General features: G+C 38.8%; 5 protein-coding genes across 11 annotated transcripts in view; 3 read left to right on the top strand and 2 right to left on the bottom strand.

Annotated features, from left to right (window-relative positions):
- Window positions 1–96: 96 nt before the first annotated feature.
- Window positions 97–1,714, top strand: c23h8orf33 (chromosome 23 C8orf33 homolog). The gene is made up of 5 exons (XM_056738927.1): window positions 97–385; window positions 566–777; window positions 863–953; window positions 1,063–1,209; window positions 1,290–1,714. Exons 1-5 carry the CDS (start codon window positions 361–363, stop codon window positions 1,499–1,501), a joined length of 687 nt encoding a protein of 228 aa, XP_056594905.1. The 5' UTR covers window positions 97–360; the 3' UTR covers window positions 1,502–1,714.
- A 300-nt stretch (window positions 1,715–2,014) lies between these two features.
- On the top strand, window positions 2,015–10,449 carry anks3 (ankyrin repeat and sterile alpha motif domain containing 3). Of its 5 annotated transcripts, none has more exons than XM_056738912.1 (16): window positions 2,015–2,184; window positions 3,214–3,395; window positions 3,613–3,811; window positions 3,963–4,084; window positions 4,226–4,307; window positions 4,667–4,784; window positions 4,903–5,040; window positions 5,125–5,250; window positions 5,341–5,453; window positions 6,020–6,187; window positions 6,284–6,408; window positions 6,486–6,627; window positions 6,750–6,981; window positions 7,661–7,720; window positions 8,252–8,341; window positions 8,725–10,449. In XM_056738912.1, the coding sequence occupies exons 2-15, from the start codon at window positions 3,214–3,216 to the stop codon at window positions 8,326–8,328; spliced, it is 1,884 nt and encodes a 627-aa protein (XP_056594890.1). In that variant the 5' UTR covers window positions 2,015–2,184; the 3' UTR covers window positions 8,329–8,341; window positions 8,725–10,449. The 5 variants fall into 5 exon arrangements, with proteins under 5 accessions (XP_056594890.1, XP_056594891.1, XP_056594889.1 ...); XM_056738913.1 differs by having other exon boundaries at window positions 3,211–3,395; XM_056738911.1 differs by having other exon boundaries at window positions 3,201–3,395.
- Window positions 10,450–10,594: 145 nt separating this feature from the next.
- Window positions 10,595–16,069, bottom strand: wdr24 (WD repeat domain 24). 2 transcript variants are annotated; one of them, XM_056738907.1, is made up of 14 exons: window positions 15,982–16,069; window positions 15,261–15,344; window positions 14,964–15,054; window positions 14,679–14,786; window positions 14,223–14,583; window positions 13,938–14,115; window positions 13,362–13,786; window positions 13,010–13,275; window positions 12,829–12,938; window positions 12,652–12,752; window positions 12,260–12,364; window positions 11,834–12,171; window positions 11,571–11,755; window positions 10,595–11,465 (listed from the first exon to the last, which is right to left on the bottom strand). In XM_056738907.1, the coding sequence occupies exons 4-14, from the start codon at window positions 14,778–14,780 to the stop codon at window positions 11,297–11,299; spliced, it is 2,340 nt and encodes a 779-aa protein (XP_056594885.1). In that variant the 5' UTR covers window positions 14,781–14,786; window positions 14,964–15,054; window positions 15,261–15,344; window positions 15,982–16,069; the 3' UTR covers window positions 10,595–11,296. The 2 variants fall into 2 exon arrangements, with proteins under 2 accessions (XP_056594885.1, XP_056594886.1); XM_056738908.1 differs by having other exon boundaries at window positions 11,834–12,168.
- Window positions 16,070–16,166: 97 nt separating this feature from the next.
- zgc:112496 (uncharacterized protein LOC541336 homolog) lies at window positions 16,167–18,380 on the top strand. 2 transcript variants are annotated; one of them, XM_056738924.1, is made up of 6 exons: window positions 16,167–16,318; window positions 16,520–16,661; window positions 17,030–17,123; window positions 17,290–17,449; window positions 17,532–17,684; window positions 17,894–18,380. In XM_056738924.1, exons 2-6 carry the CDS (start codon window positions 16,522–16,524, stop codon window positions 18,091–18,093), a joined length of 747 nt encoding a protein of 248 aa, XP_056594902.1. In that variant the 5' UTR covers window positions 16,167–16,318; window positions 16,520–16,521; the 3' UTR covers window positions 18,094–18,380. The 2 variants fall into 2 exon arrangements, with proteins under 2 accessions (XP_056594902.1, XP_056594903.1); XM_056738925.1 differs by having other exon boundaries at window positions 16,314–16,401.
- A 1,334-nt stretch (window positions 18,381–19,714) lies between these two features.
- The window catches only part of rhbdl1 (rhomboid, veinlet-like 1 (Drosophila)), a 28,539-nt gene continuing 24,624 nt past the window's right edge, over window positions 19,715–23,629 (bottom strand). Inside the window, 1 exon segment of the mRNA XM_056738918.1 lies at window positions 19,715–22,545. Coding sequence (XP_056594896.1) covers window positions 22,274–22,545 — 272 coding nt within the window. The 3' untranslated portion in view covers window positions 19,715–22,273.

Below are 23,629 nucleotides of genomic sequence, written 5' to 3'. Positions count from 1 at the left end.
AGCTTTTGTTTTGTGTGCAAGAGTAAATTGTATTCTGCTGCATGCGGAACCCTTTAGATTGTATAGTGTGTTCTTTGCAGCCGCGGAACCCTTTGACAGACGCACAACTGCAAACGCAATATTGGTGGATATTCACACATGGATATTTATACATTTGTCTATTTCATCATTTGATAAACACGATCCGTTTTATTTCTATGGACCACTACTAAACACAGTCCAGTCTACACAAATCAACATATAAACATTTATTGGGTTTGTGTTTTCTGAACACTTGAGAGGTAAACGTTTCTGTTTTATTCAGAAAGTTTTGTGACAGTGTGCTAGTTTATTTAGATACCAGAATATTCAACTTCAGCTATGACAGAGAAATCAAATGAAACGGGTAAGCGTTCTCACAATAGTTCATAAACCATTTTAGATAAACTAATTTTGTAGTGACACTTCAGTCAAAGTGTTTATAAATGCATCAAACCTGCAGGTGAACCGAGATTACTCTTTAGAATTAGTTTCGGAGGAATAGATAACAACTCAAACTATGCTCTCAATCTCTAAACCTTTCAAGGAACACTTGGAATGCTCCAAAATGACAAGAACACTGTTGTACAGAGGGCAGAGATAGAAAATCCAGTCATACAAAGCTCTGAAGATACTGCCAAGGCTAAAACAATGAAGGAGAAGAAGAAGAAAAAGAAAGCGCGTGAAGGAAAGGACAATCATCCAAAAGAAACGAAAAGCACAACTGGGGAAACCTCTAAACAAGAAAGCACTGAATTAGTAAGCAGAAATGATAATGCAGTGTTAAATTATACTTGTTGACTTAGGACCATCAATCTTTTTTTTAAATAAATATGTGATTTAGACACCTGATGAGCAGCTGAGCCGAGAGCTGGACTGGTGTATCGAACAGCTTGAGCTAGGGCTAAAAACACAGAAAACATCCAGCAAACAAAGTAAGTACAAATATACAAACATCATGCAATATCTGTAAAAAACATACAATTGACATGTTAACCAAATAGGTTTTTTATTACATCTTTCTTTACATATGTTGATGTTTAGGGGAGGAAGCAAGTCGTGCTTTAAAGACGTTACATAGCTCCAAAGCACCCCTTGTGAAGAAGAGACAGGTGATGAGAGCAATCTCAGGAGACTATAGGAAGAAGATGGAAGAGGAAAGAGCACGACAGTTTAAACTCATACAGTCAAGTAAGAAAAATATTTCACATATTCACAATAATTTCAGAGGATAGAGTAAGAAATAAAAATGCATTTTTCTGTCTCCATAGCGATGAGCTCTGCCCAGGTCCGTGCTGTCTCTGAAGTCAAATCCGTGTTCCACCAGCGAGCTGAGAGAAACACCGAATCAACAGACAAAACTGACAGAGGTCCCCAGGAGACAAAGGAACGCACACCTATGGCTGAAAAAAGCCAAGGAGAAACAAAACCATTTGTTTTTACTAAAACACAAGAGCAATTCTGCTTTAACTTTAACTTGTGACTAGACTCTGTGAAATAACCTGTTCCTTTCTGAAGTATACACTTTATAAAGTATTATATAAATGCATTATGCAGTTGTACCTTATCGCGAGGTTTGCATTTCATTAAGAAAACAATACTGTCATTCAAAAGTTAAAAATGTTATATACTCCAATCAGGCAAAAGACCCTTAAATGTAAATGAATAAAAATCAAAAACCTTTTTTTAAAACTTATTTTGTATTCAATTATATTGTCAAGTTTTAGCAAAAACATAAGTGAATGCGTGTTCACGGAGTAGCGTAGTGCAGTTGCTATGGCAACACTTGCTCGTACATAATTTTAACGTAATTTTCCACCTCAGACAAATGCTCTACATTAAAAGAAGAAAGACAACAAGCTTTTGTTTCCAGTTTTATGTGTAAAATATTTCAGTATAACAACAAGCGTTTTGCTGTTTAATGTCGTCAGGTACACGAAATTTCAACGCTTTAGTATATATTCTGTGGGGCGTGTAGTTTTTGTGTAACACAGCCCGTTCAATCAGTATTGTAAGGAAAGACAAAAGACTACGACTCCCAGAGTCCTTCGCGCGATACACGCGCAACACGCCCCGGCCGAAACACAAAACTTCCTTTGAGTTGCCGACACAAATTACAGAACAAAACATTGTTCTACAATTTCGAAAAGTTTAGCCTATTTAAAGGTTTGTACGCGTTTATTTGTCGAGTATCTTTAGCTGCAGTTACGCGTTTGCATTTTAAACTTTTATTGTAAAAGGTTTTGATTTTGTAACGTTTTCGCAGTTCCGCTCAGTTATAACTTCACCGTTGGTTATATCATAATTATGAATAACGTTAACTCAAAAACAAACGTTGAGTCTAAGCATTAACAGTTACATTTATTTAAAGAGTGGTATTAACGCACGGACTGTTTTACATAAATTTATTATGCCAGATAACGGAATACATTTTAATTGATAACGCTAGGATTATTTGGTGTTGAAAAACAGCAACAATTATTAAAAATAGTTCACGCATGCATTATATAAACAAGATATACGTTTTTTTATATGCAGCAGAAGTTGTGCATGTTATTTTAAATACGGCAACTTTTGTAACCTTAATTGTTTTTAATGTGTTGATGCAGGGATGCACCATACATTTTGGGCCATATCGGTATTGCCTAATATATGGTAATTCATCGGTATGGGCCGGGGGAATAAATGGCCGATATATTGTAGCTGATAAATCATTTTCTCTGGTTAAACCACTTCAGCTGCACCCTGCTCATAGTTAAAATACAGTACAGTACTGTCTTTCTGTCATGATCATTCATTTACTGCTATTAGCAAACATTGCTGATGTAGATACAGTGTGTAGAGACAGTATTTATGAATGTGTAAATCATAGGAACAAATTCATGTTGTTTGAACCAGACTGCTGTATGAATGCTTTCTGGCTTGAGACCTTATAGACATGTGGCTACATTTTTCTGGGTTGCTCTGGAAGAACATCTATAATTTGTTTATCAAGAAAAGTTTGCAGGTTAAAGAATGCCTTTTATTTCAGTCTTAGGGAATTTTATATTAATGTTTAGATACTGTATTTGGCCATAAACCTGTTATCTGCTTCCAATGTTAAAGAATAATCGGTTATCTGCCGAAATGTATATCGGTGTATCTCTTTTTGATGAGTTATGGAGAGTGATAAATGTGAGCAGTCTATTCAAGCAGATGATGTCGGAACTGAGCGACGACGCCAGCAGTGAATCGGATCCGTTAGGATCGAGTCTGTCTGTGTGGCTGGCGGATGGTGGCAACGCTCTGATCGGCCCGGAGGAACTTAACGTGCCACTGGATCTTCACACCGCTTCCTCTATAGGGCAATATGATGTAGTGGCTCAATGTATCCGCAGGTGAGCTGAAATAAATAAATACATCCATCATACATGTCTAATCCAACTGCCCGTTTGTTGAATGACAGATAGATAGATGAACAGATAGATATATTCTATATCAATAATACACCTAATTCTATATATCAATATAAATCTGAACTGCAATATTGTATTGCCGTGTGTGTTATGTGTTCATTTGTGTCCATTGTGGTGATGTTCTTTTGTGTTATTGTAGGGGTGATGTGGATTTAGATGGAAAGAACATAGGTGGTTGGACTCCTCTGATGTATGCCGCATACATCGGTCATGATAACATTGTTAACCTGCTGCTGGAGACGGGCGTCAGCGTCAACGTCACCACGTCCAAAGGCCTGACGCCTCTGATGCTAGCCGCCAGCTGTGGCAACGAGAGCATTGCTTATTTTCTACTGCAGGTGAGAGTCTTCTGTAATGTTGACACACACAGATTATACAATTTATTCTCAGTATCATGCATTTAGAGCACAGCTATTAGTTATTAGTGCAAAGATGAGATTTTGTATCTGTATTAAATTTTTGTGACATAAAAAATATCTCTATACAAAGCAAGGGGCACAACTGGAATGTAAGGATGTGCGAGGATGGACGGCTCTTCTGCACAGTACAGCTACTGGACATCAGCAAATGGTCAAATTCTTATTAGACAACAATGCCGACACAAACGTCAAGTGAGTCACATTTGCTTTATCTATGTCTTCTTAGTTGCTACTGTTCTCTTAATTTTTCTCACATTTACACACAGGCCTAAATGATATTTTTTTTATAAATGTGCTAGTTCTGTTTTTAAACTTTGACCTTTGTCCTCTCAGGGAACCAATTTCAGGATTTACACCTCTCATGGAAGCCGCGGCATCGGGACATGAAATCATTGTTCAGTATCTGCTCAACCATGCAAGTGTGAACTTTATTTTGTGCCAGTAAAAATCTCACTAGTTAGACATGTGTCTTTAACATATTTTTAGTTGAAAATAATAATAATATTAATACTGCAGAGTTTAGTTCCAGCTGTGTCAGCTGTTTTCTAGTAATTCTTGTAATTATTTTCTAGATCTTGTTGAGCTTGTTCAGGTGTGTTTGTTCAGGTTAGATGTTAAACTAAGCAACACTCCAGAAGCTGCTTTAATAGCCCTGTAGTAAAGAATAATATGCATCGAATAGTTCTCCAAGCACATATTTACAGGCATAATAACATTAAAATCTTGTATGATTTCAGCTTTTTGATCACGCGTGTTTGTTTTTGTATGATGCAGGGTGTAAGGACTGAGGACAGAAACAGTGACGGAGAGACAGCCCGAGCTCTGGCTATGATGTATGGATACAGTAAAGTCGCCAGCCTCATTGACATGCATGTGATGAGAGTCAAATCAGGTAAGTCACACCTTACATTTCCATTTTACATGGTTATACTTGTATCCAATTCCACAGTGTGTTGAAGTGGATTTGGTAAAAAAATGTCTGTTAAATGCATCAATGTCTCTCTCTTTAGCTATGTATGAGGAGTTGAGCTCCTCTGAAGAGGAAAGTTCGACCCCCAGGGTCCGTTCAGCTCGCAATCGAACGAGGGGTCCCAGTATTCATGACGGTCCGCAAGCTATAGCGCGCTTCAGAGTCGGCTCAAACCACGGTACTCGCATGTGGTTAGAACCCTTTAGAACACTTACCAGTCTGGTTTCAGTTTAGTTTAATCCGGTGTGCTCCTGTCTCGCAGAGGTTCCGGTGACGCCACCCGGCTATGTGACGTTCCGTGATGTCAGCGATCAGAGTGAGGGAATCTGCAACCGTGATGTCACTTCCCCTATTAATGAACTCGACGGGCAGAGCAACAGTAGCAGAGGTGATCTCACGCATAGATCCTTTGTACCATGTGATTTTAATAAAATCTGCTTTAGAATGTGAGGTGATTGCGTGGCCTGTGTGTGTGCAGATGAGTTGTTTTTTGACAATGACATGCCAACCATGAGGAGCAGTAGCAGCAGCAGTGAGGGTTTATCGAATCTTCTCGGGCTCAGCAGAGAGGCGTCGCTGGAAAGCAATGAGGTCAGAACCCCTACATTAATGGAACAGTTCACTCAAAAATGAAAATTCGGAATTAATTTACTCACCATCGAGTTATTTCAAATCTGTATAAATTTCTTTTTAGAACATAGAGAAAGATATTTGGAAAAATGCTTGTATCCAAACCCTTCTTGGCCACCGTAGTAGGAAAAACGGCTTTATACATTACTTGTTTCTGTTAAACATAAAAGAAGGTATTTTGAAGAATGTAGGCCAGCAAACAGTTCTGGGGCATTTTTGACTACCATTGTCATTTTTTCTACTATGCTAGTCAATAGTGGAGAATTTTATACAGATTTGGAACAACTGGAGGGTGAGTAAATTATTTTTTTGTGTTGGATGAACTGTCCCTTTTACATCTGCTGTTAGAAACAAAAGTTGCATACCTTATAATGTAGCAACTGACCAATAAGAATCAAATACCCCAAAGTGCCATGTATTAATAGATGGTTATAAATATTTGTTTGATTTTGTCAGTTCACTCTCTATTGCCAGGTTGTTTGTGGACCCTGTGTATGTTGTCATTCTGTCTCGCTTTACACCTCCAGGACTCAGATCAAGCCAAGAGGAGTTGTGTCCGCAGAACAAACAAACTCCAGCATTCTAAGAGCAGGAGTTCATACGGCAACAGCGGTTCTGTGGCCCAATGCAGCTCAGCTTACTGTGAAGAACCATCAACAACTTCTGGACACCATCCCTCATACACTGGACCTAAGGTGTTTGTGTGAATTTTCTTTAAGTGTGTTCCTCATATATTCATGTATGTGAATGTACACATAAAAAACTATGTGTGATGTGTTTGTGTGTGCTAGGATCTTTCAGAATTCCTGGAGCAGATCGGATTCAGCAAATATCTCCCCCTGCTGAAGGAGCAAGATATCGACCTGAGAATCTTCCTGACTCTTACAGAGAACGACCTGAAGGAAGTGGGAATCACGTGAGTCCCTCTTTACGAGCCTATCTTTTCCCAGAATTCTCTTCTGGTATTTTACTTACCCTGCATCTCTCTCTCAGTCTGTTTGGTCCTAAGAGGAAGATGACATCAGCAATAGCCCGTTGGCACAGTAACGCACGGCCGCCCAGTGATGCTTTAGAGCAGGCATATGCAGACCAGCTGGAGGCAGAGATGCAGGAGATGGCCATTCAGCTTCACAAGGTGCACACTCCATCAAAACTGCTGTTAATAGACATTGACTGCACAATTAGAGGTTTCAGTTTCATTCATAACATAATTTTTTTGACATTATTATTTTTTAATGTTTGTGTTCTTGTGTGCAGCGTTGTGTTGAGGTGGAGTCTCTACAGGCTCAGGTGTCTCAGGAGAAGGAGTTACGTGCCGTGATGGAGGGATGTCTGATGGAGGAGAAAATGGCGTGGAAGAACGTTCAGGCAGAACTTCAGGAGAACGCAAAACATGTTCAGACGCTAAACGGAAAACTTCACGCTCTATGCAACGCTCACAGTCAACTCACCCAGGTCATCAGGGAGGATGAACACTCCGTGGTTGAAGGTGTGAGGTTATAAATAAACCAAGCTGAATCTCTTTACGACATTTAAATCAAGCTTAAAACTTGGTTTAAAGGAGTAGTTCACTATGAATTTAAACTTTCATGTTAATTCACTCACCATGTTATACAAGCGGTCCATGTGTTTAATTCCTCTTTTGAAAAAAATTAAGGCTTATAAAGGAAGCTTTCCAGGATTCTTCCATATAATGCACTTAAACGGGGGGCTATTGGTTAAATTTCAGTTTCGTCGAAGCCTCATATAGGGTGTTTTCTAGTGAAACGATCAGTGATTTTCCAAGAAAATTTAAAGAAGTTGGAGTGCCTCCATGTACCGCGTCCACAAGTTCAAGTACCCTGTAATCATGTTGGAAAGGTCATGTGTGACGTAACGGAAGTTCTCAGCGAGATTTTATTAGTGTGGATAAAGAAAACAGTCCAAAAGACACGATTTGCCCTTAATTTGTTTTTCGACAGAAGATATTAACACACGGATGGCTTGTATCACATACAAAATGTGTGAGAGAAATTTCATGAAATTTTTATAGTATAGTGAATTACTCCTTTAAAATGTCCTGCCTGGGAAAGTGCAGTATAACTCCACATGTGGAAATATACAGTTCTCAGTTCTTTAAGATGCATGTTTGAAGTCACAGGCACATTCTTTGTTTGTCTCTGCTGTAGGTGATGGGGTCATAAGTGCTCAGCTGCTTTCTAAGATGGATTCATATATGGGAGAGCTCGGTAAGACTCATTAAGTCACTTGTGAGTTTTGTTTATGTACAGAAGACAGTGTTAAAGAGCCACGAAACACTAAAAAACATTTATTTAGATGTAAACAAAGTTGGTTGTGTTGCACATCGTAGAAAACAATGTTAGCAACTGTAAGTTACTACAGTAGAGAAAAACAAGTTAATCTCTAGCCTTTCGCGCTATTTTTTCCTTCTGGGTTTAATGTTCTTATCTGGCCAATGTCAAAGGATGTGAAGTAGCATAACAAAAGTACTTTGATGATGCGTCAGTGTCTCATTATTATTCATGAGACTGTGTTTTCTTGACCAATGAGAAGACATTTCTCCTAATTATTCATGACAGCGCCTTGTGATTAGAGTGCCCGTCTCCCATGCCGGAACCTTGCCTGATTTTAATGGCTCTTCTTTTCACACCGCTCACGCCCATTTTAGTCGCATTTTTCAAAAACGTGAAGGTAGAATGTACCTGAAAGAGTAGGTTTCGTGTCACTTTAAAACATATTTTTGCTTTGTTTTTCTGTAGCGGACAGTCTGAAGGAAATCTTTCACAATCTGCAGAGTTCCCAAGAGAAAAACTCACACAACTTGGTGGAATCCTAGCATCCGGCAGTGGGTTTGTTTCTCTCTCCCAAACACCAATACTTTTGAATTAGCGAGGACATCTCCTTAATTCTTATGGTTTTAATTGTAAGCCAATGATATTTTCTAACTGACTGTACCTATGGTAAACGTAAATCAGTTTGGATAAAAGTTTCTGCAAATGTATACATGCATTACATGACCAATTTAAGAGTCTATTTCACAAACGGGGACTGTCTTAAATGTTTAAATGTTTTATTTTTAATAAAAATGGGAGATTTTCTGCTTTCTTAAGCCCTTTACAAAGATGCCAGACAACCCTGAACCTGATGTGGTTAATTATTTTCGAGTGAAATATGTCCATCCATCCTCTATTAACAGAAGATTAATCCATTTAATTCCCTTAATTTTGTGCAGAAATTTTTCATTGGTTTTGTTGACGGAGGGTGACAGACCACCCTGGACACACTTACAGCCGCAGGAACTGGTCAGCGAGAGACGTGCAGATGTCAGCCGTGCCTGAAGAAAGTTCAAAGATCTGAAGATGATGGAGAGGATAGAGCTTATGAGGGTCGTTCTGCAACTACGGGCACTTTTAAGTCCCAGCAGTGAAATTTTAGATTTATATTAAAATTTGTCATATGACGCTTTATAAATATATTCACAGTGTCATTACACACCTTGACCAAACATATATTTAATTAGTAATGTGATTAATTTATAATTATGGAGAATTTATAGGTCCAAACACCAATTTTGTTAATGTTCCACAACTCTAGTCACAATGTTAAGATATGTAAAATAAGATAATTGAATTACAATTTGACATTATTTCAAATGGATATGTTTAATATACAGTACATATTAATATACAGCATCTTCATTTTTTTATTACTCATGTTCATTAATATAATATTTTTTGTAAGTAAATGTACCTGTCCCACACTTTTGAGTCCTTACCGCAAAAAAGAAAAAAGGCTTTCATTTAGACAGGTTTTCAAAAACAAACAAGCATAGTTTCTATGGGAACAGAAATTAGTATGTGAGCACATTGCTGACATATTGGGCATCCTCACTACCTCCAATTTTTGGGGGGTAAATATCATCTTTTCTGTGTCAGTATTTATTGTGTGTCCTTAACAAACATCTTAGTAATTCTTTACTTTGAACTACATTTAAAAACTACATCATGAATATTAAGATGCTAAGAGTAAAAAAAAAAGACCTTGACTAGACCTTGCTAACTGCCAATAAGCTGCAATATTAGCAAAAATGTCATTTCTGCAACATGTCTTTGCCGCAGCAAATTTAGATGTTGTGGTAAAGAACTTTTGTTGCTGTTGAGACAAGTTCAAGGTTTACTGTACACTGTGAACTCTTACCAGCCATTACTATAGCAATATGTTGGTAACACTGTTTGCCAGCTAGTTACTGTAGGTGTTTTACAGTAAACTACTGCGATGACTGTTTGAAGATACATCATTAAACATAATCTGTCAAGATCTCATGAGAGGAGAATTAAACACAAACAGCAGTAACATCTTCACTTATTACAAACACCTCTTTCACTTTATTTCTGTCATCTTTCTCATCTTTTAATTCACCATTATGGTTATCAGTGTTTGCTTTTGTTGGATTCTTGACTTTCTTTTGTCTTGTTACAATTTCCTCATTTTTCAGTATTTGCATTTGCGTTTTGTAATGTACAGTTACGCAATTATATTGAAAGGGACTTTTTGGAACTGCAGCTTTATGGTTGTTTGGTGACAAAGTTACATCAGAAAGAAGTTTATTATTATATAACAATGTAGGATTTATGGTTTTTTAAAGGTATTTTTGGTAAAGTGATTACAGCTGCTATAATGGCAAGATCTCTATAAAAAACAAATCTTTCTTTGCTATTAAGACACACTTAGACACTTGACATACAAACCTCATCAGCGGTGACAAACAATCATGAATGAGTTTTGTACTATGCATCCATCATTGATTGCAGTATGAAGCGGTTCAGTTCATTGTCACCGTTTTTCAGCTTGATCGTGTCAATCTGTTAATGTGGACAGATGATTCAATGAACAGTGTAATGTGTACTGTAATTACTGTACCTTGATTCAGGTCTTGTAATAAAGCTTTAAATCTAAACCACAATTTTTATGATTATCGCAACTACACATGTGCTGGTATTCAATAATAAAATTGAAGCCATAGTCTGTTTGAATACTTGATTCTGATTGGCTGGAAGGCACGAGTAGTTTCAGTCACTTTGAACAATGTTTAAAATTACCTGACAAAAAAAAGTCATTTTGACCTGTTAAATTACACTGTAAACATCAATAACAGGCTTAACCTGGCAAATTACTATGGTATAAACAGGATAACCCATGGCAAGCCGTGCATTAAAGGAGTTTAATTCACTTCGTAGATGCAACCACCCTAGCTGCAGATAATCGCTTAGATACAGTTATCACACACACTTTAAAATACAGTGAATAAATAGAAGTACTTCATTATCAGAATGAAAGTGGAATTTTGAAAAAAAAATCTATTTATAAGGCTTAAAACAGGTAAAATAATTTACATTTAAATCTGGACTGAAATATGATTTTCAGTGGATGTGTAAAGTCTACACAAGTGTTTTAGCTGAGTAAGCTTCCAACCAATTCACCAAGATTCACACAGCAGCACACAGGTGACCAGCACAGTCCGGCTTTATTGTCAAAAACCAGGATTTATATATAGAAAAATCTGATTTCAACACAACCACATGTTCTTCCATTTACACAATAATTATATGGCAGTGGTCTTTGATCCACATCTTGAGGTCCTTTAGCACTGCACATTTTGTTTATAAAAACAAAACGTATGATTGTGTTTTGGCACACATTCAGTATTTTTGTCCTCTCGTGTTTGTTGTGAGTTTTAGCAGATCTTTAGTGATACGGTGTTTGTAGCAGCTTGATTCAGAAGTTCATGCGTGAGTATCTGTGGATCAGGTGTATTCACACAGGTGTCCACAGCCTGCTGGACAGTGATCCGACTGCTTCAGCCAATCCATCACGTGTTCCAGGTGTCCTCCGTGACTGCATCCCTGACACCACACGAACAAACCCTTCACTACATGATGACACACCGCACAAACACTCGCACACTGGTGACACCTAAAGAAGGAAAGACACAAACATGTATGACAATCACACTATATTAGTACAACAACACATTCTACGAAGTAGTTTGCTAAAACAATCAAAGGTCAGAGTTCAAACCTGTCGCAGATCCAGCCCTTGTTGCTCATTGGTCGTTTGCAGTTGCTGCAGTTGATGTGTAAGGTGGTGGACGCTTGATTCAAGCACGTGATCGCACCGCACGTGCTCAGTTTGATCACTTCATTACTGACGTTCCACAGCTCAAAGCGCTGCAGCAGATCAATGTACGACATGTACCAGTGTTCCTGAATCACAAACCAAACTCATATTATCATCATGTTGGGTTCAATCTGGGCAAGAAACCAAAATCTACACTCTCTCACCTGCGTGAGCTCGTCGATCTCCTTACGGATGCGTTCTCCCAACACGATCAACACCGACACGGCCGTCTGCACGTCACCCTGCTCGGCGTAGTAACACAGCATCTCCTTCACGATGGGACAGAAGAACTTGGGGGGCAGATGGGGTGAGAAGAGCAGCTGGGAGACAGAAATGAGACTGAAGGACTCCATAGGAGTCAGACACATGCTCTCGGCCTCGCTCCCGCTCACGTGAGGGGACTCAGGCTTCTCCTGCAGAGGTTCGGGGGCCGAAGGGTGGTCCATGATCTCATGGCGTATCGGGAACGCCTCCTGAGGGAGAAGGTACTCCGGTTCCTCTGCTGGACGAACAGAGATGACAGAACGTTTGAGAGACCTTAGAAGAGATTGCGAGTTTGTGTGTGTAATGTGTATAGGTGTTTGACAGACCTGCCGGGTTTTCGTGTTCCATGCTGTAAAGGTCATCATCATCCAGTTCAGCATCTCCGAACAGATACTCGGCCTGACCCTCGCTGCCCTCTGTCTCTTCGTTCTCTGCACAGAAACACTTGATTTGTTTACTCCATCCCCGCAACAGTGTTTTCTGTCATCTGAGAGCAAATCGGACTGATGCGAGCGAGCTATTAACTCACTCGAGTAATAATCCATCCAACAACTGTCCCCCTGGGTTGAGCTATTAACCCTGAACTGCTGTTTCAACGATCAGTTTCACTCCGAAATGAAAATTCGTTCAAAATTTACTGCTCTGAAACCAAACGACAGACCACATGACAGCAAGTTTGAATGAATGATTTCTCCAGGCTGTAAAGCTTGTATCTCACCGTCATTATTGTTGTGGTTGGAATCGAGGTTATGAATGTTGTCTTGTCTGTTTTCCTTGTTTCTTTCATTCAAAGCAGCGCTCATCTCTTTCATACCGAAGCTGGAGAGAAAAACAGAACTGAGCGATGCTGATCGAGTTCAACTGCGCCAGGGATTCAGACATTAAAGACGGATACCTGTTGACGAGTGGGAGGTTCCCTGATTTATTCAGGTTGTGATTAGTTGACATGGATGGATTGGCGGGCTCGGAGAACATGATTCGCAGCATGGTCCACGTGGTTGATTCCTAGACAAACACGAGGTTAAACTTCCAAAACTTAAATGAAAATAAATAAAACGGCTCGAATGGGTTTGTACCTGAGGTCTGTTGAGTCTCTTGGCGACTTGAGCATTGTGCTCACAGAGCTCACCGAAGGGTTTTCCGCTCAGCAGGTAACTCTGTGCAGTCTTAATAAACCAGTCCATCCCGACGGCACTGCCCGCCTCACTCTCAAACACACTGAGAGCGCTGGAGACCTGGGCAAACTGCTCTGTCACATCCGGCTTCTTGAAGAAGAAGATGGGGTACCGGCGATCTCCCCCTGGGTATGTTTTACGCCCCACTTCACCTACAGAGGAAGGAGCTGGAAAGATAGTGAGATTAGTCTTTTACTGTTGATACACTTTAGAACAGACATGAGGTGAAGCAAATGCTTACTCGCTCACTCACCCGTCATCAGACTTTCTTTAGCAGCGAACGCCAGGTCACCGAACAGGCCAAAACAGAGTCCCTCCGGGTTGGCCCGGTCCACAGGCCTGCTGGCGTCTTTGAACATGTGCTGGTAAAGAGTGCTGTCCTTTGAACCTGACAGCAGATAATAGGGGTCATGCTGGTGCCTCCACACGATTCCTGTGGTCACGTCTTTGTGCTCCTCAAATGTAGCGAAGGGAATAAATGGCCGGCGGACGTCCCACACGTAGATGTTGTGATCCACCATCATGGAGCAGGTGGCCAGGTGATAACGCCGTTCGGGACGCCACTTTACCCTGGCCACTGAAGCGATGGTCTGAACGCAGTAGATTTCCTTTACACGATTGGTCGACATATCCCAGACTTTCACCATTTTGTCACGGCCACCAGTCGCGAGCCAGCCTCTTAAAATCAGTGTTGTGATATGTTAATAAAGAAACCATGAATAAATTATGATTCATGATGAAGAAACGTTTATTAGTATTATTTTCAAAATATTTTGTTGTTGACTGAAAGTCATCTGATCAGTGCGCAAACAAAGAAGAAAACCCCTACCTGTCCTCTGGGTGCCAGTCACAGCAGAACACGGGTCCCGTGTGTGCCGTGAACATTCTCTCGTACCGGTCGGGTCTCCGGATGTCCCACAGCTGAACGTTTCCGTTCTCAAAGGAGGCGGCGAAGGTGAAATAATCCTTCATACTGAACTGCACGTCTCGGACGCTCTCAGACTGACCTGAGAGACAAACACAAGCAAACTATTTTCTGCAACTAAATAAGGATGTCGCGTGACTAAATACAGACTTACTGCCTCACTTTATTTTTGAATGTGTTCACATGTACCTGAAAACGTGCTGACGCTTTCCTTCTTCCTCAGGTCAAAACACTTCATGAATCCATCCTGAGAGCCAGACAGCAGCATGTGAACCTCCGTTGGGTGAAAACAGACTTTATTCACAGTGCGCTTGTGTTCTGTAAACAGTTGCTCTTGTTTGTTACGGCACGGTCGCGCCAGGTTCCAGGTGACTACGGCTCCATTGGTAGCAGCAGTAGCCAGCAGATTCTCCTCCATCTGATGCCACATGACGTCCGCGCAGCTGAAGTTGAGCGAGGGTTTCCTGCCTACACGCAGATTCAATCGCTCCACAAAACCATCTTCCTCCAGACCGTATATTTTGAAAATATTGCGGCCTGCGACCACCACCTGAGGCGAAGATCACAACTTATCACATGCAAGCAAAATGGCTTTCTTTCTGAGCCATTTTGGCAATTATGTTTAACCAGTTAGGGTATTTTTACCTGAGTGGCATCTCTGCACACGCTGATGGCGTTGGCTGGAGCATCCAGGTGGCAAAACATGGTACGGCCATTGATGGTGCTCACCTTGGTCATCTTCTCCATCTCAGACTGCCAAATAAAGACAAAATAAAGCAAGATTAAATAGACAGATATCACTAGGAGCGCCTAAATGCTGCGATTCCTATTTCAGCCAGCAGGTGGTATCTATAAAACTTGAACATTATATGATGAAGAGAAATATTTCTTGTAATCAAAAGACATCATGGATGAGAGGTTAATACTTACACTTTGTGATCAAATCCTTCTGAGTTTCAAAACTTGCCAAACAACGTTCAGCCTTCTCACTCACTCCAAATCAAGACTTAAAAGCATGAGACTTGAAACACAAAGCAAACATGACCAAGTCATTCTAAACAATAATTTGTTTTATTATTTCTTTATTTTACAAAACCTCTCCGCAATAAATAGTATATAAATAGTTGCAATAATATTGTTTTTATTATTTTATAATACAAAAACACATAAAAAATATTCAGTGGTCGTAAAAGTGTACAAGGATCTTATGAATTTTCATTTTATTACCACAAAGTTGTCTTCCTCGCGCACAGCTCAGCGCGTGACAGTCGGGGGACGTCACGCGCACGTTCACACAATTGTATTTGACATCTGCATATGAAATTACACAACAACCTTAACAACAATTTCAATTAAATGTATATATAATATAAATATATTATAATACCTTAGCAGTACAAATTAAAGGTGAGACAATTGTGGAAAGGCTGACTAGAAATAAATACAATTAATAACTTCTTTATTTAAATCTTTTATATTTATTTAACATACTTTTTCTCATACATAAATGAATATATGTTGTACTTATATCTGCCTGCTGATGTCTTGCGGATATCAATCAGTGTTTTATACAAAAATGTGATTTTATTTTGTAAAATACTTTTTGTCAAAGTAACTTTGACCACCCACCAACAATAGTAACATTAATGTATTTTAATGCATGTTTAGATCACAGATAGATCTGCATGATCAGTTTGCATTACCTTGCAGCTATGCCATTTATTCTAATATTATTAAAATATATAATATATATAAATGTAATACTTTACAATAGCATGAGGGAGGGAGTTTGAGCTAATATCAGCCAAAGTGAAGCTAATGCTAACAGCACAGCACATTAGAGCAACATTCCTGCAGCCCAAATTTTTAATACTGCGCTTTTATGTTTCGAGGCATAAATGTTCATATGTATCGTGAGTTTGAATGCTGATGAAATAGCAACACTTACCATTTTAAAGACAAATCTATGTATTTTCAGGAGAAGCGGAAGTTGTATCAGTGTAGGCGTCTTCGATTTTACGGGTCTGCGCAAGTCGAGCGGCGTAAGTCAACAAAGTACCGCGAGAGCGATGAAAAAGCCTATATTTCGAAGTACTCTCGCGATACTACGATGTCATGCGGGGTCTGTCTGAGTAATGCCGAGTCTATTTAAACACGCCATGTTTACGTTTGTTCTTTGCAGCTGCTTGGTATAACTGCTTTTGTATTTTTTTTCCACGAGCAATAAAATCGCCTTATATTTCTTGCTGACGTCACTTCCCTTTCGCATGGCGCGACATTGTTCAGTAAGGCTGCGCTTTGGTATATTATCAGTGTTACATTGCAGGAAATCTGTGTCTTTGACAAGATCTTTGAAGAAATCAAATACGTACATAATAAATATATATATATATGTTAAAAGTCCTAGTCTGGTATAATGTATTTATATCTTTTTGAGGTCTGATGTGAATGTTAAACTTTGCTGTCATCTGTCTGTCTCATATCAGTCATGTCTGTGGATGAGAGGCTGTATAACTGTGAGGATCCTGCTGTGTGGAGAGGGATCTATGGAAAATACTGGGATGTGGTGAAAGCAAAGTCAGCTAAGAAGGGGAAGGATCCTGGAAAGCTGCTGGCACTAGACAAATGGTTTGAGTTCACACAAAACTACTGCACAGTATTTTAAACTGTACACAGCTATTTAAATTATTATTATTTTAGACTTGAATACTCCTGGTATTATATAAAAAAAGATTTAGTCCAAAAGTTCAACTGTCTGCCTGATATGTCGCTCTGCATATTTTCATATTTTTTGTCCTTTTTTACACAATGTGTGTCTCATTTCTTAAGAGGTTTCTCTTGGTTGCACATTTCATTGTAACATCAGAATAGAACGTCTTTCACAATTATGAAAATTGGCCCGTTTTAGGGATCTGACCGTTATTACAATTAATTGTCAAACACATTTTTGCCCATGTTGTAAAAAAATATTTATTGACACACTGTCTTTTCGTCAGGTTTCAGGAGGAGCTTCCCGCTGCGATCTCATCTCGATCAGAATGTTCTTTTACACATGCTGAGCTTGCTAAGATCATGGAGTGGAAACTAACCGTAAGCACAAAACAAATACAATCGTTAAAGAAACCTGAGGGGTGAATGTCACCTCTCATTGGTCACTTGCACAGATGTTATGACATCACTTAAAATGAAATGCCAATTATGCCCCAGTGCACTCAAAGCACAGTTCTCTTTTTGACAATTGCCTGCTCTGTCCCAGAAAGGAAAGTTCCGACCACGTTTGCAGCAGCTGATTGGTTCAAACAGCGAGGAGGCAGTTCATAGTTTAACCAGCAAAGCATTTAGTTTGTTTCCAGATGTCCAGGCTGCAATTACAGAGTTGTGCAAACTCAAAGGTGTCGGGCCAGCAACAGCATCAGGTACCTGCACATGTAAACATATCATTCATGGATAGAATAACTGTAATAAAGCGTGCTGTCTGTCCTTCTCTTTGTGGATTAGCTGTGTTGGCAGCTGGAGCTCCAGATAAAATCGCCTTCATGGCCGATGAAGCTGTGGAGAGCATCGCTGGGTTAAAACCAGTCGAGTACACAGTCAAACATTACACTCTTTATCTAGAGAAAGTGCTGCAAAAAACAGCCCAGCTCAACAAAGGTAAGGCTCACTTTTAAAGGGAGCGTTCACCCAAAAAGTTAACTTATTGTGTATTTATTTTTTCATGTTATAGCTCACCCTGGATGAACGTTTTTTTATTTGTCTTGGTCACTCTTTTTCCTAGCATTATGAAAGTGAATGGGGACTGGGCTTGAGAAAGTTAAGCTTGAGTTTTAATTCGTAACCTCTTCTTCTCCCTCATGTCCCAGTGGACGACCAGCAAGACTGGACTCCTCATAGGGTGGAGCTGTGTTTATGGGCGTGGACCGTAGCCAATCAGATTCAGCCCTCAGTATTAAATGAATTTGACTTGGTGGATGTCACAGACAAAAAGACCAATCAGAAGTCACAGAAGAGAAAAGCAAATGATGAAAAGCTATCAAAGAGACGAAAGACTGACCGCTCTTAGTATCAGAATACAGCAGCATTTCTCTTCTTAATGTTTCTGGGGAGTATGTTGTCATTGACTTTCTTTATTACAGTATTTCTTTTCTTAGAAATGTTCACTGATCTTGTTGGAGATTTAGAAATCTAATGTGCCACAATGTTGTAAACGCCTGTCTGGGTTCCCATCTGTTTTCCATCTATTTTTCCAAGCTAGAACCCACACAAACTATATGTGCCTCATATTCTAGACTGTTTGTGTAACTGGTGTTAAATGTTATTTTAAAAAACCAATAAAAGTGTTGTTGAGAGTATAAACGGCAGTGTGTGTGTGTTTGTGGGTGTGTGTGGCGGTCTCAAACGTACACGGATACCTTCTCACAGTATGGTCTTTATTTCAAACAGCTGAGAAATAAAATCAAACACAAAACTGTACAAAATTAAACTACAAAAACAAAACCGCCTCAGGTTCCAATATTTCAACAGTACAAGACATCATGAAGTGATAACGAAGAATTCGATAGAAACTAACAATATTTACATCTCTTTATTATATTCATCTGATCCAGAGGAAACTAAAAGCCTTTGATATATTTTAACATCTTTTTTGTAAACAGCATATTTTACTGCAACAAGTCTTCATCTCTTGTATTTTGGCACCATTTTGAAATCTCAGAAGTCTACAGGCATGGCGGCAACACGGACACCTCACCGGACCACAGTGATGGTGTCAAAGCAACATATGCGACTACACCTACATCATCATGATGATGATTGGCCAGCTACTGATGTTGGGCATGAGATACAAGAGCAGCTATTGGCATGGAGAACGTGGGGAGAGTTTAGAAGGGAGGTCCTTGGAAAATATGTTTATGTTCAGAATGACATACTACCATACTGACTATACAGTTTTTGCAGTTTGCAATGTTTTTTTTTGTAATTTGTATGCATGGACCAATTTCTACATTGTGCAGGCCAGAGCAGCTGGTTGGAATAATGTATACCACAATATAATATTCCTAATAAACCTAAAAAAACTACTTAAAAAGGATAGTTCGTCGAAGTATGAACATTCTTGCTTCATTTACCCACCCTCGTGTCATTCCAAACTGTTATGACTTCCTTTTGCAGAACACATTTTTTATGTTGAAAAATGTTGGTAACAAAACTGCAATTGTATGAACACAAAACTATTGAGACATTTCTCAAAACAACTTCTTTTATGATCCACTGAAGAAAGAGTCGTATACAGATTGTCAACTAAATGAGGATGAATGAATGAATGATGACAATATTTTTCTTTTTGGGTGAACTATCCTTTTAAAATCCAAGAAATTGTCTGTATTTGACAGATTTAAGGCTGGAGGTCCCTTGCTGAATTAAAAGGCTACTGTTGAAAACATTTCTCTGTTTCACATACTATTTAAAAATAGCTTTAAAAAAATAGTATACAGTCAGTAGACTAGTATGTCATTCTGAACGAAGCCTGTTTCAGTTTGTAATGAACAAAAAATTAGACACACAGGCTTTTATGTGACTTTAACAGTCTGACCAACAGCACATTTCCAGAATCCAACAGATAATAGTTTGAAAATAATAGATCCAACATTTTTGCATTTAACTTAATTTTATCACCCGTCCACCTCTCACCTTTTACATCTCATTTATTTTTTTATCACATACATCAACACTGCATTTCACCTTCTAACTGTATGTCTGATAAATATTTATAAGCTTTCATTTTTCAACTGTCCATACGTGCCAGCCAAATAGATTTTACACAGATTCCACATATTCCAGAGCGACTCTGGATCAGAACATTACAATGTCACAATAAAAAAATTACCCCTCTTATAAATTTCTTGAGTTAGTATGCACAATTCATCACCCCATTGCTGCGTTTTGGTGTATAATGCAAACTTTTCCCAATTCCTGATGGAAAATACTTGCACCTCAAAGAAATGTCAAATTATGAAAGCAAAATGAATCACACATGTTGTTTCATGTTTACTTTAGAAGACTGACTCATTCTCATAAATAGGAATAGTTACCTTCAAAATGAAAATTCTGTCATTATTTACAGGTCCTCTTGTCATTTCAAACCTGTAAGAGTTTCTCTTTTTCTGCAAAAAACTAAAGAAGATATTTTGAAAAATGTCGGTAATAGAAAACCATGCATTGGTTTTTTTCAAAATATCTGCTTTTGTGTTTTTCAGAATAAAGAAAATCACACAGGTTTAAAACGACAACATTATGAGTCAATGATGACAGAATTTCATTGTAAAGGAGAAATATTCCTTTAAATGTCCTTGACCCCTGTAAGAATTTATCCATTCAACATATTTTTTTTGTTTTCCAGGGCAATTTGGGTAAATTCGGGGATTTCTTGCGCTTTGCATTATCGGGGCCCTCGGTTTAAGACAACCTTCACAAACGGCATGATCCCACAAGGCCTACCACTCTGAAGAAATATAAATATAGATTTATGGCATAAAAAATACACAACATCAGAGATATCAACCAAACACACAAGTCGTGCTTTTCAAAAATGAAAAGAAATCAAGTCAATGCGGTAAGACGGTAATCTTATATAAACTCTTCCTTCAGCAATTTCATTAGAATCCTTTTGTTAACCTTGTAGCAGCTTGGCAAATGATAATTTGGCACTACCGAATTACGTGATTATTTGCTTTGTCTAAGAGTTGGAAAATAAATGTTCTCCTCCGGCGTTTTTTCAGTCTTATCAATAGTTGACGGTTTTATCGTAAGGTAAATATTCATCTAAAATCCAGTCACAATCACTATCTGCTCCACTGGCTACAAAATGTAGACGTCTGGGTTGCCGAACCCTCAATGCTGGTCGTGACATTCTGTTTCTATGTCAATAGCATCTTGTTGCTGTTACCATAACAACCGCTATCTGCACGGCAACGACTGAAGTAATAATTACTGTATAGCACAGACATATTGCCTGTAAATCTGTCTCTCTGTACTTTTAAACCCTTTCCTATATGTGTTTATGTGTATATCAGAATAATTTGTAGAGGTCATGATAAAGGATCCGTTAGTTACTCTATTCATAAACGGCTCACGCCATCTCGGATGGATCTTTATCATTTCAGTGCATTTAAACTGCACGGCTGTAGATGCAATTGTAAACTTTGCCCAAGGTAAGATATCAGAAGATCCTTTGCACCTGGAGGACGCCTGCAAGTACACGGTAGGGCTGTCACAATATCCGATTTTTAATACACCATCATCATGGCTAAAATAATTCACATTAATTATAGTGAGATCTACGAAATTATAAAAAATAGATGCTATGAGTGTAATTTCTTTTTACTTTGTTTCTCTTTTTATGGCCACACTGTAGTGTAGGGCGGAAACGAGAGAGTTTGTGACCATTGCGGCTCTTAAGGCAAAATGTCATACAGGTGCATAATAAAATGTCAACGTGATCCTGTTGCTGGATTATTTATGATATTATCAGAATTAACACAATATCCATCACGGTTATTGTGACACCCCTAGTACACAGCTCATTGAGTTTTGGAAAACAACTTCTGTTTATGTCTTCCTGGCAATAGCAAAATAAGGCAAAGAAATTGTTCCAAATCTAAGACCAAGATCATTTTAGATCGTGTAGTTTAGACATTGTTTTAACCTGAAAATACGCTATTTATACGATCTGTAATAAAGCAACAACAACAACTAAGAGATGACATCAATCCCTCTTTCTCCTGCAAAAACTCTGCTGTATCATCAAGCGTGAGGCTTTGTTTTTGTCAGACACATTCCTGTTTCTGGATGACGCTGTTTTTTCTGTTAAGGGATCTGTATCTGTAGCACGTAACAGGCTTAGATGAGGCAAATAATTCAGAAATGCATCGTGAACAAGCCTCGGGCTGAATTCACACATAGAAAAGAAAACAAATTTGATGTGTGAGTTTGCATGTTTTCATTGTTAGATATACAGACGGTCCGTTCAAATGCACTCGACGGACCCTCGAGCTGCCGTGAAGTGTTCATTAAAAATACCACACCAGATATGTTCACTGTATGGAATGTGAATATGCTTTTCATTTCACAACATTTCAAAATCCTCCCATCCGTTTTTCCACTGCTGGACGAGTGGAGTACAACCTGCATCCGACCGTTACCGAGGGTCTTGGGGCGTGGCTTTTCACAGCCACCGAGGCGTGTCATCAGGGAGGGGACGGGATTTGTACCCCGAGCAGCTCGTAAGCGAAAATGTTCCAGAAGATGGCGAATAGGAGGAAGGTGATGAAGGAGAAGATGAGAACCCACCAGGAACACTGTTTATGCAGGGATTCCTCGTAGCTGCGCAGGATGAGCAGACCCATGCTGATTCCCACCATGGCACCCGAAAGATGAGCCATGAAACTGGGCTGCGGCCCGGACGAGGGGAGGGGCGGCGAGAAGCGTAACCATACGGCGCGGCCCACTTCAGAACTCACTGCCGCACATAGACACAGAGAAAACAGAGAAAGAAAACGCATGTGATCAGAAAACAACTGTTTTATTCATACTGTAGCTGCTATACACAGTATGTATACTTGGCATGGTTTGCACATTTTCTTCAAGTACAGAACCTGGATGACCAAATTTACCAAAATGTTCAATAATATATATTTATTTTAATTGTATAAAAAATACAATACAATACAATGGTCTGCTGTTTTCTGTGAGAATTTTAACTCCAGGCCTAGATCCATGGACACTCAAACGGCTGAAATTATCCACAACGTACCGTGAGAGGGCTGAGTTTAGACATAAGTTACTTATTACTGCATTTGTAAAATTAAAAGAGAGATACTTCGCTGAATTAATAAATGTATGTATAAAGTAAACATTAATAAGAAATAATGAATAAATAAATACATACTTAAACACAAAGAAAAGGTGCATTTTGATGTTCACCACAGTTAATGATCACAGTGTCGTCCAGGCAACAATGCTTTTTTAGTTTTGCGTTAGTATACTGTTTTGGTACATGCTATACTTTGCCATAACAAAAACCGAACATACTTTTAGTGCATAGAATAAGTAAGCGTATTGAGACGCAGCATACGTTTTTATCATAGCCTATTGTTAAAAAGATAGGTAGTAATATATTGTGTAGTGTGCAGTATGCTGTAAGCTCTACACTATTGATCTAGTCCAAACATTGGTAACGATGATCTGAAAATGCCCACACACATCCTATATAAGGTGCCAAAATTTGTATGTGAAATGAATAGTATGAAGTAATCTTAATATTTAAAAAAACAATAAATTTACAGTTTCATAACATTTATATTTATGCATTTGGCAGATGCTTTTATCCAAAGTGACTCACATTGCATTATGCTACAATTTAAATGGACACTTTTCTATCCCATGATGTCACAGGAGCTGAGGAGCAATCAAATTCATCAATATAAAAAAGCGAAAAACTGAGGTTGGTGTCTCTTATCCAAGTGTTTAAGGCATCAAAAAATGTATTCCTTGTAGAACAAAAATAAAAACTTTTCTATTATATTTTAGTAAAACCGGTAGTT

Source organism: Triplophysa dalaica, chromosome 23, assembly GCF_015846415.1.
Source record: "Triplophysa dalaica isolate WHDGS20190420 chromosome 23, ASM1584641v1, whole genome shotgun sequence".
NCBI lineage: Eukaryota > Metazoa > Chordata > Actinopteri > Cypriniformes > Nemacheilidae > Triplophysa > Triplophysa dalaica.
Note: the sequence above shows the minus strand (reverse complement) of the source record. Positions and strands in the feature narration are given on the sequence as shown.

Coding starts and splice junctions, on each gene's coding strand:
- c23h8orf33 (XM_056738927.1), top strand. CDS start 361: ATGACAGAGAAATCAAATGAAACGG. Junction 386..565: donor AGAGAAATCAAATGAAACGG/GTAAGCGTTCTC, acceptor AAACCTTTCAAG/GAACACTTGGAATGCTCCAA. Junction 778..862: donor AACAAGAAAGCACTGAATTA/GTAAGCAGAAAT, acceptor TATGTGATTTAG/ACACCTGATGAGCAGCTGAG.
- anks3 (XM_056738910.1), top strand. CDS start 3,115: ATGTTAAAGAATAATCGGTTATCTGCCGAAATGTATATCGGTGTATCT. Junction 3,396..3,612: donor GTGGCTCAATGTATCCGCAG/GTGAGCTGAAAT, acceptor GTGTTATTGTAG/GGGTGATGTGGATTTAGATG. Junction 4,085..4,225: donor AATGCCGACACAAACGTCAA/GTGAGTCACATT, acceptor TTGTCCTCTCAG/GGAACCAATTTCAGGATTTA.
- wdr24 (XM_056738907.1), bottom strand. CDS start 14,780: ATGGAGAAGATGACCAAGGTGAGCACCATCAATGGCCGTACCATGTTT. Junction 13,787..13,937: donor GACTGGCACCCAGAGGACAG/GTAGGGGTTTTC, acceptor ACTGATTTTAAG/AGGCTGGCTCGCGACTGGTG. Junction 13,276..13,361: donor TAAAGAAAGTCTGATGACGG/GTGAGTGAGCGA, acceptor CTATCTTTCCAG/CTCCTTCCTCTGTAGGTGAA.
- zgc:112496 (XM_056738924.1), top strand. CDS start 16,522: ATGTCTGTGGATGAGAGGCTGTATAACTGTGAGGATCCTGCTGTGTGG. Junction 17,450..17,531: donor CGGGCCAGCAACAGCATCAG/GTACCTGCACAT, acceptor TTTGTGGATTAG/CTGTGTTGGCAGCTGGAGCT. Junction 17,685..17,893: donor AACAGCCCAGCTCAACAAAG/GTAAGGCTCACT, acceptor CTCATGTCCCAG/TGGACGACCAGCAAGACTGG.